The 15,358-nt window shown below is 59.6% G+C and overlaps 2 protein-coding genes across 6 annotated transcripts in view; both read left to right on the top strand.

Moving 5' to 3' along the window:
• The window catches only part of Exd3 (exonuclease 3'-5' domain containing 3), a 100,233-nt gene extending 90,559 nt beyond the window's left edge, over positions 1 to 9,674 (top strand). For 3 of the 5 annotated variants that reach the window (XM_045142331.1, XM_045142332.1, XM_045142330.1), the window contains 3 exons: positions 7,118 to 7,211; positions 9,027 to 9,065; positions 9,325 to 9,674. In XM_045142331.1, coding sequence (XP_044998266.1) covers positions 7,118 to 7,211; positions 9,027 to 9,065; positions 9,325 to 9,626 — 435 coding nt within the window. In that variant the 3' untranslated portion in view covers positions 9,627 to 9,674. The remainder of the gene's footprint in view (positions 1 to 7,117; positions 7,212 to 9,026; positions 9,066 to 9,324) is intronic. The other 2 variants (XM_045142333.1, XM_045142334.1) reach the window with 2 other exon arrangements.
• Positions 9,675 to 14,327: 4,653 nt separating this feature from the next.
• On the top strand, positions 14,328 to 14,744 carry LOC101617489 (NOTCH regulated ankyrin repeat protein). Its single transcript, XM_004654133.2, has one exon. The coding sequence runs from the start codon at positions 14,361 to 14,363 to the stop codon at positions 14,703 to 14,705; it is 345 nt and encodes a 114-aa protein (XP_004654190.1). The 5' UTR covers positions 14,328 to 14,360; the 3' UTR covers positions 14,706 to 14,744.
• Positions 14,745 to 15,358: the final 614 nt, after the last annotated feature.

Genomic DNA, 15,358 nt, shown 5'->3' with positions numbered 1-15,358 from the left:
CCCGCCGGCGCCCTGAGTGGCCCTTTCAAAGGCGGCGGCGGCGGCGGCGGCGGCGGCGGCGGGGGCGGGGGCGGCGGCGGGGCGGGGGCCGTTCCCAGGCGCGCCCCGCCCGCCCTGCGCCCCGCGCCCCTCCTCCCGCTTTCCCACGCGGCCGGCCCGGCGCGTTCTCACGGCCGCCGCCCCTCCCCCGTCTGGGAACGGCCCGCGCCGCGCGGGGGGCGGGGCGCCCCGGAACACCGAGGAGAAGGGGGCCGGGCCCTGCGGGGACGGGGGGGGGGGGGGAGAGAAAAGCACCCTGGGATCGGATCGGAGGGTAGAAGACCCCCCCACCACCCACCCAAGAACACCGGAGAGAAGGGTGCCCTAGGACCTGGGAGGAGAAGTGGCTTCCCCCTCCAGAACACCGGGAGAAGAGGGCTTCCCCCACCCACCCCACACACCCAGGCATGGAGGAGAAGGAAGCCCAGGGGACACCGGGGAGAAAGGGCGCTCAGGAAGGGACCCTGAGTTGGCCTCAGGAAGAGGCAGTGCCTAGTTCGGGAGCACCAGGGAGGAGGAGCCTCCCCCCCCCTCCACTGCCACCACCACCACCAGACCTGGGAGGGGGTGGGCGCCCTGTGTGGCCCTGAGCAGCAGAGCCGCAGGCCTCAAAGGCTTCAGGCTGCCTCCTCCTCCTCCTCCTCCTCCTCCTTCTCCTCCTCCTCCCCCTTGGGCCCTGAGCACCGGTTCTAACCTGGTGGGGGGCAGAGGTGGTCTTATGCCGCCCTACAGGTTCTGGGTAATTTTAGCAAATGCAGATTTTGGCTAGATAAGAATTCCTGAAAAACGAATTTTTCATATAACAATGTATCCCAGGGCTGGGGGATGTAACTCTGGTAGAGTGCTGGCTTAGCGTGCATGACGCCCTGGGTTTGAGCTCGGGCACCACGTAAACCTGGCACCACAGAGATGTGGAGATAGGAAAATAAGTTCCAGGTCATCCTGAGCTGCATAACAAGTCTGTCCTCGAATACATGAAATCCGGTTTCAAAAAAGAAAGAAAGAAAAAAAAGCATCCCACCCTTCAAATTCATATTTAAGGGTCCCTGTTGTGCTCTTGCAAGGGGCTGTGACTGGTCCATGTTAGTGAATCCCTGCTGGAAGTAGCTGTCTGTCCAGACCCTGGGCTTAACCAGGCACTCCACAGCCTGATTGACAGAAGAGCTGAGGTTCTCCCAAAATGTGCTGCAGGCGGGGTCACATGCTGAAGGGTGGTAGACAGCAAAGCAGGCTACATGCTTTGGGACCTGCCAGTCAGGTGGCACAGCCTGGAGGGCAGCTGTGATCCCATAGGGAACGGTCCCCCCAGGGCTTAGGTCTGAGAACCCAGAGGAGACTGAAGAAGGGGTTCCCACCACCTGATCTGGCCCCTGGGTCACTGGTGCAGCTTTCCCATGACAGTAGGAAGACAGAGCCTGGTGAGACTGTGCTGGGGGGGGGGGGGGGAGCAGGTCAGGAGGGCAGGTTCCAGGTGCTGGCCAGTCCCAATACAGCATGCTGGCACACTGGGTACCTGCAGTCACATGCCCTTCTGTGTGCACCCCTGACGCACACATGCAGACACACTCAGGTTGGGGTTGTGGCTCGGCAGTAGAGCAGTTCCCTAGTACATACTTGAGGCCCCAGATTTCAACCCCAACAGAGAGAGAGAGAGAGAGAGAGAGAGAGAGAGAGAGAGAGAGAGAGAGAGAGAAAAGTGACCTTGGGTCACTGGGTGCTTCTGAGGTCCTGAGACACCGCTGTCCCCTCACCCTTTCACCCTGCCTGCCTGGGACTCACACCGGTGCCCCTTCTTCCCAACTCCACAGACTTTTTTTTTTTTTTTTTTCTGGGAGCGACAAGGTACAGACTGTGAGCCCAGCTGTCCCTGACCCCTTAGGGGACCCTCACCAGGGAGGACCGCCCTCAGGCCCATCCCCAGAAACCCATCCCCCACTTGTCTGTGGAGACATTGTCCTGGCAGCACAAAGGGACCAGGCAATGGGTAGGTGGGGGAAGGGCCAGACCCGTGGGAACTGCCCTTCCTGGGCCAGGGGGCGGGGCAGGGGCCAGAGGGCAAAGCCCCTGCCAGGGTTGCCATCCTCACTGGCTCCAGACTCACTGGGGTGTTGGGGGTGAAGTCCCCCCCCCAATAAAGGAACATAGCTCGCCTCACAGAGATAGGAAGGCACTTTGGCTCAATGGTGAAACCTTCCCATGTAGGCAAATTTCCCCATGGCCCTAGGGGCCTGGGCCGAGCCCTTCAGCCCACCCCAAGCCCAGATGCCAGGGGAAAATCAGAGCCATGTTATCAAGGTGCCAGTCTCATGGGGTTCATGAAGTGCCCTGACTGCATCTGTCACACTCATTGCACATTAGGCAGTTCTCTTCTCTTAGAGAAGGTCTCATGGCCTCTGTGGGCAGGTGACCCTCGGGTCATCTTTGGGGTAGACATCCGGGGCCCACAAAGTGTTCTGGAACAAGCATGGGAGAGTGAAGTGTGAGGCAGACCCAGACCAGCAGGCTGGCGCCTCATTGCTTTCTCCCCGGCCCTGTCCCACCCTGTCTAGAGAGGTGTCAAGCCCACACCTCGGGGCCCTAAACCGTTTGTCTGGGAAGCCCCTGGGGAGGCAGGTCAGAGGAGACAAACAGGGCCCTGGTCAAAACCTGTGAGGGTTTGGGAGAGACGTCATGGGCAGCAGGTATCTGAGCATAGCAACGCAGGCGATCAATCTTTCATCAAGGGACCCATATCCCTTGCCAGGGGTGGGAGTGTCTAGGTGTTCCGTGCACTGCTGACTTCCTGCCAGGCAGTGAGGAGTGTGGTGCTGTTCACTTCCTTTCTGCTCTTTTAAGCTTTGCTATTCCTAGTTTGTGCAGAAATGGCCCGTTACTTTGGAGCATGCTCCCAGCATCTCAGTTCCAAGCATCTCCCTGCAGGGGAGTGGGGTCATCAGAGCCAAATCTGCCTGGGCAATTCCCAGGCTGGGGTCTCCTAGCAGGACTTCTGCACAGGCCTAGTCACCCTCTTCACAGCAACTCCTCCCAAACTCTCCATGGGGTCTAGGTTTAGCTAGAGGTGGGGTACAGGGGACAGCAGGTCCTGCTTAGATCCCCAGAGCACTTAGCAGCTGGCAAAAGTGGTGGCAACGGGCCTGGCAGAAGTTCCCACACCTGTCCCTTTGCTCAGAGGCAGAAGATCTCAAAGAGCCCCCCCCCCCAATCTCTGCCACTGTCACTCCACCAATGGGGTCAGTACCCAAGTATTGGGGGAGAAACCCCTCAGGCACTGCCTCGGAAGCCTCGGCTTGTCCCCAGCTGGGAGGTGGGGCCTGGACCTCTGAGCTGTGCCAGGTACCTGCTGGGCAGGGAGAACAGCCGTGGGAATCGCTGGGGCGACCAGCCTGTGGGAGGCGAGCTCCGGTCACCTCTGCCCACCCCCAAAGATGCCTGGACCAGTTCCCCATTAGCAAAGGTCTCCTAGCCTGGCAGGCTACCACCTGTTTCCCTGCACCCCAGGGCACAGAGTTCCCACAGGATCCAGTCCTGGAGGGACCCAGAGTTCATGTTCTACCCTTCCCCTGAGCCGAGCCCCCACTTGGCAGGGCATGGGACCTCAAGGATGGAGCTAGAGGGTGTTTGAGAGGCTGGTAGCCTCTGCCACTCTGGACTCTGCTACCCTCAGACTGAGGAGGGGCTGGCGGGCTCTGAGAAAGAGAACAGGGCGACACCAAAGCTGCCTTCTCAGCTCTTTCTCTGCACCCATAGCCTGGCTGAGACCTACTCCTGGCAGCCTTCTCAATACTCACCACACCCATGTGCCAACTGTCTATTGTTTGGGGGGCACAGGACAGGCACACAGATGTAGTCACACCAACAGTGTCAGTATATGTGGCCCGTGTACCAAATGGGTGCCTGGACAGGTGGGAACCCAGACACACATGTTCCCTGGGACAATTTGGGACAGATACCATGTGTGACCTTCAACAGCTAATCAGGTCTGGCTCCTCCAGCACTCATCACCCCCTGGGCTGGCGGCTGACGTAGGCCCACTCATTGTATATCTCCAACACCCTGGGAACCAGACCCCAAATGCCTTCAGCAGCAACCCCTCCCACACAACACACACACACCACCAACACATCTCAGCTGCGGTTGGAAGAATTGGCAGATGATGCCCCAAATAGAGCGGCATGGTCACCCTGTCTGCTTTGGCCCCTCTTTGCATAACTGGGGGCCTGGGTTTGTGGCCGCATGAAGGATGGGGCACACCTCCCTGGGTCCCCCATCTCCGGACACAGCCACATCAGCTCTGTCCCTCAGTCTTGTTTGCAAGGAGGAGAAGGTGTGGAGTCCAACCCACTACAGGCCCACCGATCCCCAGCTAGTAGCTGGCCCAGGGAGGCAGCTTGGTGCCCAGGGGCTCATAGCCTGCCAGCAACAGTCCCAGGTAGATGTGCTCTGAATCAAGGCTGAGCACAGCGTGGGTACCTTGCAGCCCGTGGGAACCAGGCACCCAGGGGACCCCTGGGACTAAGCAGCTGGGAGCCTTCCCAGCCCCTCCAGTCCCCACTCACTTGCGCCCTCCTACACCCTCTGGGGGCCCCTCCCTTCCAGTGAGGTTATGAAGGCAAGGGCCAATCCTGGCTGGGAGATCCTGGGTGGAGGGGGCAGGGGAGGGCACCCTGTTGACCTGCTGGCCACGAATTCAGCTATGCTGGGCTCAGGTCTTGGCTTCTGTTCAGGGACCCCCAGTAGCTTCTGCCCAGATCCGATGACTTCCCGAGGCTAGAGTCTGTTGATCCCACACTGATGGAGGGGACAGAGTGAGTATCCTAGTGTGTTCCTCTGGCCATCACATCCAAAGGCATGTGACAGTGAGCAAATCTGTCCCTATGAGGCCCCCTTTCTGCAAGCCAGTCCCTAGGTGCTAGGTGACGGTGCACAGCTGAATCAAGCTGGCTGCTTCAGATAGAAACGGTCGCTGTCCTAGTGGCCTAGTGTGTACTTGGTCAGGAGGGCCTCGGTGGCTGGCCCTCCTCAGGGCTGTGGACGGGAAGCCTGGGGGCGGAGGGCGGGTGCTGTGAACAGTGCAGAACTGGCTTTTCCAGCCCAGGCGGAGGCAGGACTCCTGGGGCCCCACTAGGGTGACAGCAAGACCCAAGAGAGCGGGCAGCGGACCGTGGGAAAACCAGCACCCGTGGTTCCCGAAGGTGGGGCCAGGTCCTTGCGGACAGCACCAGGAGTTTGCCTGATGGTGACTCAGCATGAGACAGCTACCCCACCCAGGCTGTACGATGGGCCAGGTCCCGGTAGGGCTGGGAGACCCCACGCAGAGGACGTGTGACCCTTCTGCACCCTACTGTGCTGCCCTGATCTCCCCACCCGGGACACCCCCTCGGATGGCCAAGACAGTACAGAGCCCAGACCTCTGTGGTGGGTAGCCACGGGCAGACACTCAGGTGACCCCTCGTCCTCAGCTCTTCCCCAGCAGGACCATGAAGTATGCCTCTCTTCTTCCACACCTGCCACAGGAAGTCCCCACACTCAGCCGCACCCAGAGACCTGGCTGAATGAGGTGGCTGAGGATGTGGGAGGTGTCCTCTTGAGTCAGGGGGCTTTCTGGTGGGAAGGATGGAAGCTGGGACAGAGAGGAAAGCAGGGCCTACTGCCCCAGAGGTGCCCCACCAGCCCCAGGCCCTGGACAGCGGGGGCTGCAGGGCTGGAGGTGGCAATGAAGCCACAAGTAATGCAACCTCTTGGTGTTGAAAGGCCCGTGGGAAAAGGATGTGTGGGTGGGGCAGGTGCCGCCCAACATGGCACACCCTGGGGCTCCAACTGTGTCATCCCAGGACACCTGCCTGGCTCACCCAGAGCCCCTGGGTGGGGAGGGGACCCAGCCTGATCACCAGAGACCACAACTCACAGCCACCTTCTCCCTGTAGCCCTGCTCGGTGGCCTGGGGAACCCCATCTCCTTGCATTGATTGATACGCCTCTGATACCCCAAGTATATACCTCCCAGATGTGTGCCTCCCAGAACCTTCCCTCTTGGGATGCAGACCCTTCTCTTTGTCCAGGTAGTGACCACTTAGCTGTTTACCACGCCCCACAGGATCAGGATACCTGGGGCCAGGTCCTGGCCTCCCCACCCTGCGCCAACAGGTCAGCTAGCCTTATCAGTCTGCCTCAGGACTTGGAACAGTTAGAACAGCACTGTCACATCAGCAGGACTCAGCTGAACCTTTACTGCATAGTCACACTCACAAACCACCCAGATGGTCTAGGTGCCACTGCATGTCTGGGACAAGGTCCTCCCCCACCCCCAAACAACCAAAGTCAGGGCTGGAAAGATGGAAGGTGCTTGCTTGCAAACTCTGCTGGCCCAGGTTCAGTTCCCTAGATACCCATGTAAAGCTGAGTGCAGAAAGTGGCACAAGTGTCTGGTATTCTGTTTGCAATGACCAGAGATCCTGGTGTGCCATAACATGCATGCACACATGCAAATCAACTTTTTTTTCCGGTTTTTCAAGGTAGGGTCTTGCTGTACTGTAGCCCAGGCTGACCTGGAATTCACTATGTCATCTCAGGCTGGCCTCGAACTCACAGCAGTCATCCTACCTGTGCCTCCTGAGTGCCGGGATTAAAGATGTGCACCACCACACCTGGAAACTTCCTTTTTAAGTAGCAAAGTAGTTTGTCTCCTGACCTCTCGTGGGTTTCAGGGCCCTGTAGCAGTGGCGGGTACGTCAGGTGTCACTGGGAAGTATGGACAGTGAGATGGTCAGACTGCAGGGGACAGGGCAGTTGTGAGGCTTCCAAACTGACCCTTCATCCCACACCTGAGCTTACCCAGTCAGAAGAGACCTGGGTCTGGAAAGGAGTTGGGCAAAATCTCCAGAGCCTTGGGAAATGGAAGAGGCAACCCCATGGCCCAAGAGACACTGGCAGTGAGGGAGGGTCCTTGCGTGCCAGATAGGACCACAGGCTAGAGGCAGGAGTGAGGGAAATCACAAGTGCCAAGAGTAAGCACAGGGCTGGGCCCTGGGGATACAGTGAGGAAACCACACTTGGCTCTCAGCACCCCTTCTGCTCCTCAGGCCTGTAACGGTGACCAGTGCCTTAAGGTCTCCAAGGATTTGATGGAGCAACTTGTGCAGCTCAACAGCCGGCGGGAGGGCCCCGGCAGCACAGGTGAGGGCAGCCCGGGGCTGGGGTGGGTCCTCTAGAGGTGCCCAGGGCCCCTCTAGCTCTGACTTCCTGGGTGATGGCAGGTGGAAGGACAGTGTTCAAGGTCAGGAAGGTGAGGGTCAGGGCTCCATGGCCTGCTCCTCCTTACCCCTGTGCACTTGGTGAGATCAAGACCCATATTCTCATTCGTTCTCTGTCTCCTCTGTTTCCCTCCATCCCTTTCTCTCTCCTTCCTTCCCTTCTTTCTTCTCTCTCCCTCCCTCTCAGAATGATAGAACAGCCGGGTGTGGTGGCGCACGCCTTTAATCCCAGCACTCGGGAGGCAGAGGTAGGAGGATTACCGTGAGTTCGAGGCCACCCTGAGACTACATAGTGAATTCCAGGTCAGCCTGGGCTAGAGGAAGACCCTACCTTGAAAAACCAAAAAACAAACCAAAACAGAATGACAGAACAGCTCCCCAGGAAGGCCAAGGCTCCTCAGGGGAGGGCCGTAATGGGGTGGCTAGAAAGGGGGTTTTGGGGGACTGGAGAGATGGCTTAGATGTTAAGGCATTTTCCAGCAAAGCCTAAGGACCAGGTTCAATTTCCTAGTATCCACGTGAGCCAGATGCACAGGGGGCACATGCATCTGGAGTTTGTTTACAGTGGCTGGAGGCCATGGCATGCCCATTCTCACTCCCTATCTGCCTCTCTCTAATAAGTAAATAAAACTGGAAAAAGAAAAAAAAAAAGGAAAGAAAAAGAAAAAAGAAAGGGGTCTTAGGTTCCCCTCACAGGGCCAGCTCAAGGTCAGGACAGAAGGACAAGGGAGTACTGTCCAGGAAAGTGAGTCTAGAGGTGCCTATACCTGCATACCTGCAGATGTTACTCAGGCCCCTTTGCATGCCAGAGCACCCCAAGACTACTACAAATTCTCCATCCAGTGGCCTTTCTCTGCCTCAGGCTGTGTTTCTTCTGGAACACAGGGCCCAGCGTACCCCCCATACAGTGGGTGGGAGTGGTCCCACCTCAGTCTGTTTGGAACGGCTCTCAGCTCTCCACAGGCTGGCCTTCATGCCTCTGTGAGGGGAGACAGACTAGATGACATTATAGGGGGCGGCAGAGTAAAGAGGGGTCTGGACAGGCTGGGTGGAAGCAGGAAGACCAGATGGAGGTCCTTCCTAAGGAGCTGAGGAGGAGTGCAGAAGACTGCATCTACCTATGTGCCTATCTGCAGTTCATGTGGAACCTTCTGCAGAGAAATGTTTTTCAAGCAAATTCCAGGGTCCGTAGGAATGGGGAGACCACCTCTCCCACCTGCTGCCCAAGCTCCCCTCAGCTGCCTCAGCTTTACAGAAACTCCTCAGCAGGAGCCTGGACCCTCTGACCTATGTTCACTGCAGAGGTGGGGGTGGGGGAGAGGCTGCTGCAAGGCCAGCCGGAACCACCCCAACGATTTTTGGAGGCCCCGGGGCCCCACCCTCGTGCCGGCTGATTTCGAAATGGGCTCTTTGGCAGTGGGCTTATCTGCTCATCGCCATAGAAGGGCCGCCCTGCCCCCGCCCACTGGTTCTCAGGCCCCCAGAGCCCTAATCAGCAGATCTGTAGGACATGTTTCCCAGGGACCTTTGAGCCCCAAGAAAGTCCTACAGTGTGAGCTCCCCAAGGAGGGAACCCAGTAGCGCCAAGACTTCTCAGCGCCCCCACAACCCCCCCCCACACCCTGCCACCCTTTATCTTCTCCACTAGGAAGTGGGGCAGGCCCATGGCGGCATTGCAGGCACAGGTGACTGTGCCCCTGAGACAGTCTCATCACGCCCTATCGTTATTGATTGACAGGTGATGAGGCCACCCAGAGTAAGGATGAAAGGGAGTCAGGTGAGGTCCAGGACCACCCACCAAGAACACTAAGGGCAGCTCTCCGTGGGGCCCTGGCACTTTGACCTGCCCCAACAGAGGGGATTTCTTCTTGCAGAAGGGAGGTCTTTGGGTTTCTGGGGGGGATGCTCAGAAGGAACGGGAGGAGGTATGGAGTGGGCAGGATTAAGAGGAGCCACTGGCAGAGGAGCTTTGGGTATGTCCAGTGGCTTCCTTGAGCCAGGGTCTGAGTAACCAAATGCTGCTTCTGTCTGCCCAGGTCCAGCTCCAGAGACAGAGCCTGGGCGCTACACCTGTGACTCTCCTTGCCAATGGCTGCAGGCAAAGGACCTGCAGGCCAGCACCCCACCCACACTGGGCAATGGCACACGGCTGCAGCTGGAGGGGGTCACAGCCAGCGTGCTGAGAAGACCCAGGCTACAGCATTTCTACTGTTGCACACGATGCGGCAAGGTCTTTTGGGAGGGCTCCCATGGGGACCGCATCACCATGCACTTCCATGAAGGGCTGGAGGGTGTACCCCAGCCTTTCCGGGTCAAGCAGAGCCAGAGACCCTTTTAAAGACTGGGAGGCCACAGGCAGCCAGGCAATAAACATGAGCGGCATAGACTCGTCTTATCTGCTTAACATGTCCCTCTCATCAACCCTGATCCCCCCTCCACATGCTTTTGAAATGCTGGGGACGACAAAAATGGGTGTTTCCAAATTGCCAAGGTTCTTGAACCCTGAGCCCAGTGTGACCCATGAAGAAGTCTCTGTCACGCCTGATCAAGGTTGGGTGGCTCTCCAGAGATAGAGAAGAGCAGCCACTGGCAGGTCCGGTGGAAGGAGCTGAGCTGGAGGCAATGCTGCAAGACTCTCCCCTAGGTCAGGCCACTTGCTGATCACAACTGCCTGCACGTAGGTGCTGGCTGCCTTTACTCTCAGAGGAAGTCAAGGCCAACTGCTGGCCACCCTGGAGGGTTCCCGGATGGATGCTGCTGCCCAAGAGGGAAGGGGATCCCTGGTGAGGGAATCAAGAATGGAGCCAGAGGGGAAGGAGGAGGGGAGCCAAGAGCAGCCAGTCTGAGCCCTGCTTGGTCTTGCAGTAGCCTGCCTCCTCCTTGCTCACCACCCCCCAGGAATGTGCCCCCCCACATCCCTTTCCTCTACTTCCTGCCTCAAACGGAAATCAGTGCAGATTTGGCTGAGGAACCCAGCGGATGCTTCTAGGCAATAGAGCTGTAAAGGCCAGAACACCACAGCTATCTCTGTTCAATGCAGGGAGTACCCACAGGCCCAGGTGTATAATGCCAGGCCCATTTCTGCCTCACCCTCCTTGGACTGGCCCAGCTGGGGCTTCCCTGGGGTCCATGACAAGCCACTGCCCTGAGAATGCCCTGGGATCTGTGTCCTGTCCTATTTTGCCATCAGTAGCCTGGCTAACATTTCAGATGGAGCATGCTGGCTCAGAGCTCAGAGATGGGCAGGGACTGATCCACAAGTCAGGGTCCCTCGGAGCCAACTGTACTCCCAACCCTCTCCTTGGCCTGCTGGGCAGCCTCCAGCCTTGAGCTGAGCATTAGGCAGGGCTGTAAAGGGGAGCAGGGCTGGGGTGCTACACCTGGTGAAGTAGGACCCCCTAGCTCCATGTCCTGGCCTGGGCATAGTAGGATCCCTGACTCTATGTCCTCCTACCCCCTCAAGGATTAAGATGAAGCAAGACAGAGAATCAGAATGCTTCACAGTCTAGCGGCATCCTGGGGGCTGCTCTTGGCTGAGGCCAAGGGCTACAGCTGCCCAGGACCAAAGGTAGAGTGATGGAGTGGAAAGCCACTCTGTCCCTCCTGTCAGGTCCTCCTCAGGGACAGCCATGCCGCCTACCCAATGTGCTTCCCATGCTCTTGCTGCCGGCATCTCCACCCCTAGCCATGTCGAAGGCTATGGCTCTCTGCCTAGTGCCGATCTAGGCATCAGTAACAAGCCCTGGGGTCTGGAGGGTCGGTCAGCCCCAACGGGCCTTCATCAGCAGCGGGGTCAGGTCAGCAGACTGCCTCCAAGACTAGGGACAGTCACCAGGCTGACAGGGCAGCTGGGGCCGCTGGTGCTGGCTGGCCATGCTGAGTGGCCAGCCCTCAGGCAGGAGCCCGGTCACAGTGATTGTCTGCTACAGTTCCTGCCGGGGCCTCCTTCCTCTGCTCTTGCCGGTGCTGGCTAGGGCTGAGTGTTTGTTATTTGATTCCTACCCTCTCTCTCTCGGCCCTTCTACCAGGTGTCTGGGCTGCTGGGAAGAAACACTCTCCTCTTTCCCACGCTCCCCGACACATTTTAATGAATTAGCTGGAAGCCCCGCCCCCACTGCACGCTGGCCTCCCTCCCCTGCTCAGTGCCTTTAAGGTGGCCGCAGCCCTGGCCCAGCCCTGGCCAGCTGCCCCTTCTGTGCTGTCTTCCTCAGGCTCTCTCAGAATGCCTGGAATGCCCCACCCAGACTTCCCCCAGCCAGGGTCCCACAGTGCTCCCGTACATGCCGCCCTGCAGTTAAGCGGCTTTGCTCCCGCTGCGGAGCACCTACCCCACCCAGGAAGGAAAGGAAGGGGGCACCTGGAGGGAGAAGAGAGCCCCATCCACCACTGCCTTCTGGGAGTGGCCACACCCCTGGGCCAGCATCTTTAGGATCAGGCAGGGGATGAAGATGGGGGGTCCTTACAATCAGAATGGGGTCTCCTCAGATCCCAGGCAGGGGCCACAGGCACGGGAGCGTAACACCGGTCCCGCAAACTCTTTGTGGATCTCCTCCCCCTCCCTCTCTCCAGGAACATGTGGAACAAATGTCGACCTTTTGCGTGTGTCCTTCTGCAAACACTTGCATAGTGCCCCACAGCTCTTCCCCCACCCCATAGGCAAATGGGGCAGCTTAAAGGAGGACATAGGTGTGGGCCAGAGGGACTTGCTGAAACAGTCCCTCACACGATGGAGGAGCAGGAGCGAGCCAGGGATCTTGTAACCAGCACCTGAATCCCACAGAGCTGGGCACGGGGCTCCATCCCACCAACACAGTGGTGGCAGCCTAGCCACACATCTGTCTGGCCCTGGATCCTGACACGGGACAGAATGACCTCAGGGTAGGCTCCCACCATGACAGGACTGCCACACCAGCCACACGATCCCTGCCAGGGGCTGGCTGGGCCGCCCAGCTCTCACCAGGGCCGCCACTGATTTCACGGCCCCATGGTGGCGGCCTCGAGTTCCCACACTGAGCTCACACAGGCCTCTTTGTCTGCTGCCCGCTGCGGATGTCAACGGGACTTTTCTCCCAGGCTCTGCTCAGGCTGAGCATCTCAGATGCCCTTCCCCAGGCCAAGCTGGAGCCCACCTGGGCTGGGACCCATCTGGGAACCCACTCACCTTTCCAGGACAGCGCTGGGCTTGGTGAGAGCCCAGCTGTGTGATTCCTGCCTCCTGCCAGGCCCTGTGCAGTTCCTATCATCTGTTCTCCCAGAGCTATCTCTTCTCTACACCCAGCCCTGTTTTGGTCTGATGTCCAGTGACCCAGGGTAGCTCCCCATCTGTGGGCGTCCAAAGGTATCAGCCAGTGTCCCCAGCTGAGCCTCAATGTTGCCACCTGCACAGTGGAGAAAACCCCTTGAGCTTCCTCCAACAACAGCTCTTGGGAGAGCAGTGAGGCACCAGGTGGGGGTCCGTGTCTAGAGGCGCAGAGCACAATGGACCATGGAACACAGGAAGACCAGAGCGGGCTCCAAGATTCCTATTTGAGGCACTCAGGTTCCCAGACCACCAGGAAGGGAGCATGACTCTACGTAAGTCTGCCAGGGTCACGCCTCGGGGCAGCTGGATGAAGATGAACAGTCCCAGACGGGGCCTGTCCATTTTCTCTGTCCAGTTTAGCTATGGTCCTTCCCAAAGCGCAGAATAGAGCGAAGGCACGCCCACGTGGGTGGTGTAGAACTCTGTGTCTGAGGACAGAAGCTTCCCCAGAAGGAGATTCTGCCAAGGCACCTGGCAGGGTGGTCGTCTCAGCGGAGAGGCCCAGAGCTGCCTGCTGGAATTCCCAGCCTGCCTTCAGAAGGAATCAAGCCCCAGCGTGCCCTGCCTCCTGCTCTGCCGGGTCTGAAGATCATTCCTTCTTAATTTCCAGCAACCACAGCCGAGCTATAAACTGTAAAAACTAATGAGGAAACTGTGGAGCCTTGTCTCCCTCTGGCCAGCCCTCCCTGTCAGTTATTAGAGCGGTCAATAAAACGTGGGACTTATGGTTTGGAAATGAGTCCTTCTGGGGCAGCCCTGGGTGTCTGTCTCACTTGGGGCTGCTGCCCACCAGGACAGGCCTATGTGGTCTCCGTACTTGCTGATAGGCACTGGATGCAGAAGCCCATTCCTAGAATGACCGACCGCTCCCCTACTGTGAACCCACCCCAGCCGAGGCTTCCCGAGAGGAGTGATCCCTGCACCCGGGCGACTGAGGGTGTGGGGATCCACTGGGCCAAACGCAAGCTGCTCGAGCCACTCTTCCGCGGGACACATCAGGGTGGTGGAAGGGGTGTGCGCCAGAGCCGTTCATGGAGTTGTCACCAAGCTGGCGGTGAGCGCAGAGGCCTGAGTCTGGCTGCTCCGGGAACTCGGAATTCCCTGGATGACTGGAGGGACAATGGTTAGGAGGACTGCAGAGGGAGGTGGAGGCTCGGGGCAAGGGGAATCGGGCGGTGGCGGCTCTGGGAAACCCCTGCGGCCACCTGGCTTTTCCATCCCGCGCAGCCCAAGACCAGCGCCCCCTGCCGCGGAACGCGCTGCTGCACGGACACGCCCCCAAGGCACCACCGGCACCGCCCACGCTCCGCCTCCACGTGGGCGAGGCCCAATCGTGGGTCCCCCAGTGTGCACGTCACGGAAGTCCATTGTTATGCAAATATAAGGACGGTAAAAGGCGCCGGGATTCGGTGAGCGTACAAGAACCACGACGTAGGGCGACGCGCGTCTTAACCGCGTGGGAGCTCCTCAAGGACCACGACTGTGCGGGTCGCCAGCCCCAGCCTTTTCTGGCCCCCAAACCAGCACCCGGCCAGGTCGCCCGCCCGCCTGGGCGCGGCTGGATGCGGTGGGGGTCCCGCGGCGGTGGCCCCCGGCCCCGAACGCCCGGAGCGCGCAGGGGCGGCGTGCGGGGCCCGGGGGCGCAGCGCCCTCCATGCGCCCAGGCGCGCCCCAAGACACGCCCCGAGACAGCCGGGGGCCCGCGCCGCAGCCGCCGCCCTCGCTGAGCCGGGGAGCGGCCGGTGGCCCTTGCCCTTGCCCGGCGGCAGCATGAGCCAGGCCGAGTTGTCCACCTGCTCGGCGCCGCAGACTCAGCGCATCTTCCAGGAAGCTGTGCGCAAAGGCAACACGCAGGAGCTGCAGTCGCTGCTGCAGAACATGACTAACTGCGAGTTCAACGTGAACTCTTTTGGGCCCGAGGGCCAGACGGCACTGCACCAGTCAGTCATCGACGGCAACCTGGAGCTCGTGAAGCTACTGGTTAAGTTCGGCGCCGACATCCGCCTAGCCAACCGCGACGGCTGGAGCGCGCTGCACATCGCCGCATTCGGCGGCCACCAGGACATCGTGCTCTATCTCATCACCAAGGCCAAGTACGCGGCCAGTGGCCGGTGATGCCCGCCGGGACCCAGGACCCCGGCCGCGCCGTCTCTGCTGTACCTTCCCGCCAACTACCTCGGTGTGCGCCAGGTTCGCCGGCCCGCGCGGTCATCAGGCCAACTCTCGACGTCTGCGGCCCCTGGCTCCGGCGCTTCGCCCGCGAGCGCCTCCCCGCGGCGGTCCCCGGAGTCCCCGGGAACCCCAGCCTCTTCCCACGGCCCCGCACCCGCCCGCCAACCGCCCGGAGGGTGGGGGCGGGGCGCAGGCTCCAGCCCCTTTTGAAATTTGAGTCTTGCAACCGGCGAGTTCGGAATCCCGAGATACCGGATCCTCTGCTCGCAATGCTTTCTCCCGAAGGTGAAAGGCGCAGACCGATTCCCGCTCCCGCCGCCGCCGCCGCCGCCGCCCTCGGGACCCGCCCGCCCACGCGCAGGGCCGATCCCGGCTCCCGCCCAGCAGTCACCACGGGCTCCGTCGCCTGCGCGCCCGCGCGCGAGTAAGGGGACGCTCGCTGTTCTTGGTGTCCTAAACTATTTATCACGTGTGTGTATATTTGTGGGTGAAGTTTGTGTGCCTGAGTTTTCTTTTTCCTTTTCTTTTCTTTTTTTTTTTGTTTGGAAAATTTTGTGCGTGGTTATGGGGGAAAGATGCGTTGTTTTGTTTTTTTT

This window comes from Jaculus jaculus, chromosome 1 (genome assembly GCF_020740685.1).
Source record: "Jaculus jaculus isolate mJacJac1 chromosome 1, mJacJac1.mat.Y.cur, whole genome shotgun sequence".
Taxonomy (NCBI): Eukaryota; Metazoa; Chordata; class Mammalia; order Rodentia; family Dipodidae; genus Jaculus; species Jaculus jaculus.
Note: the sequence above shows the minus strand (reverse complement) of the source record. Positions and strands in the feature narration are given on the sequence as shown.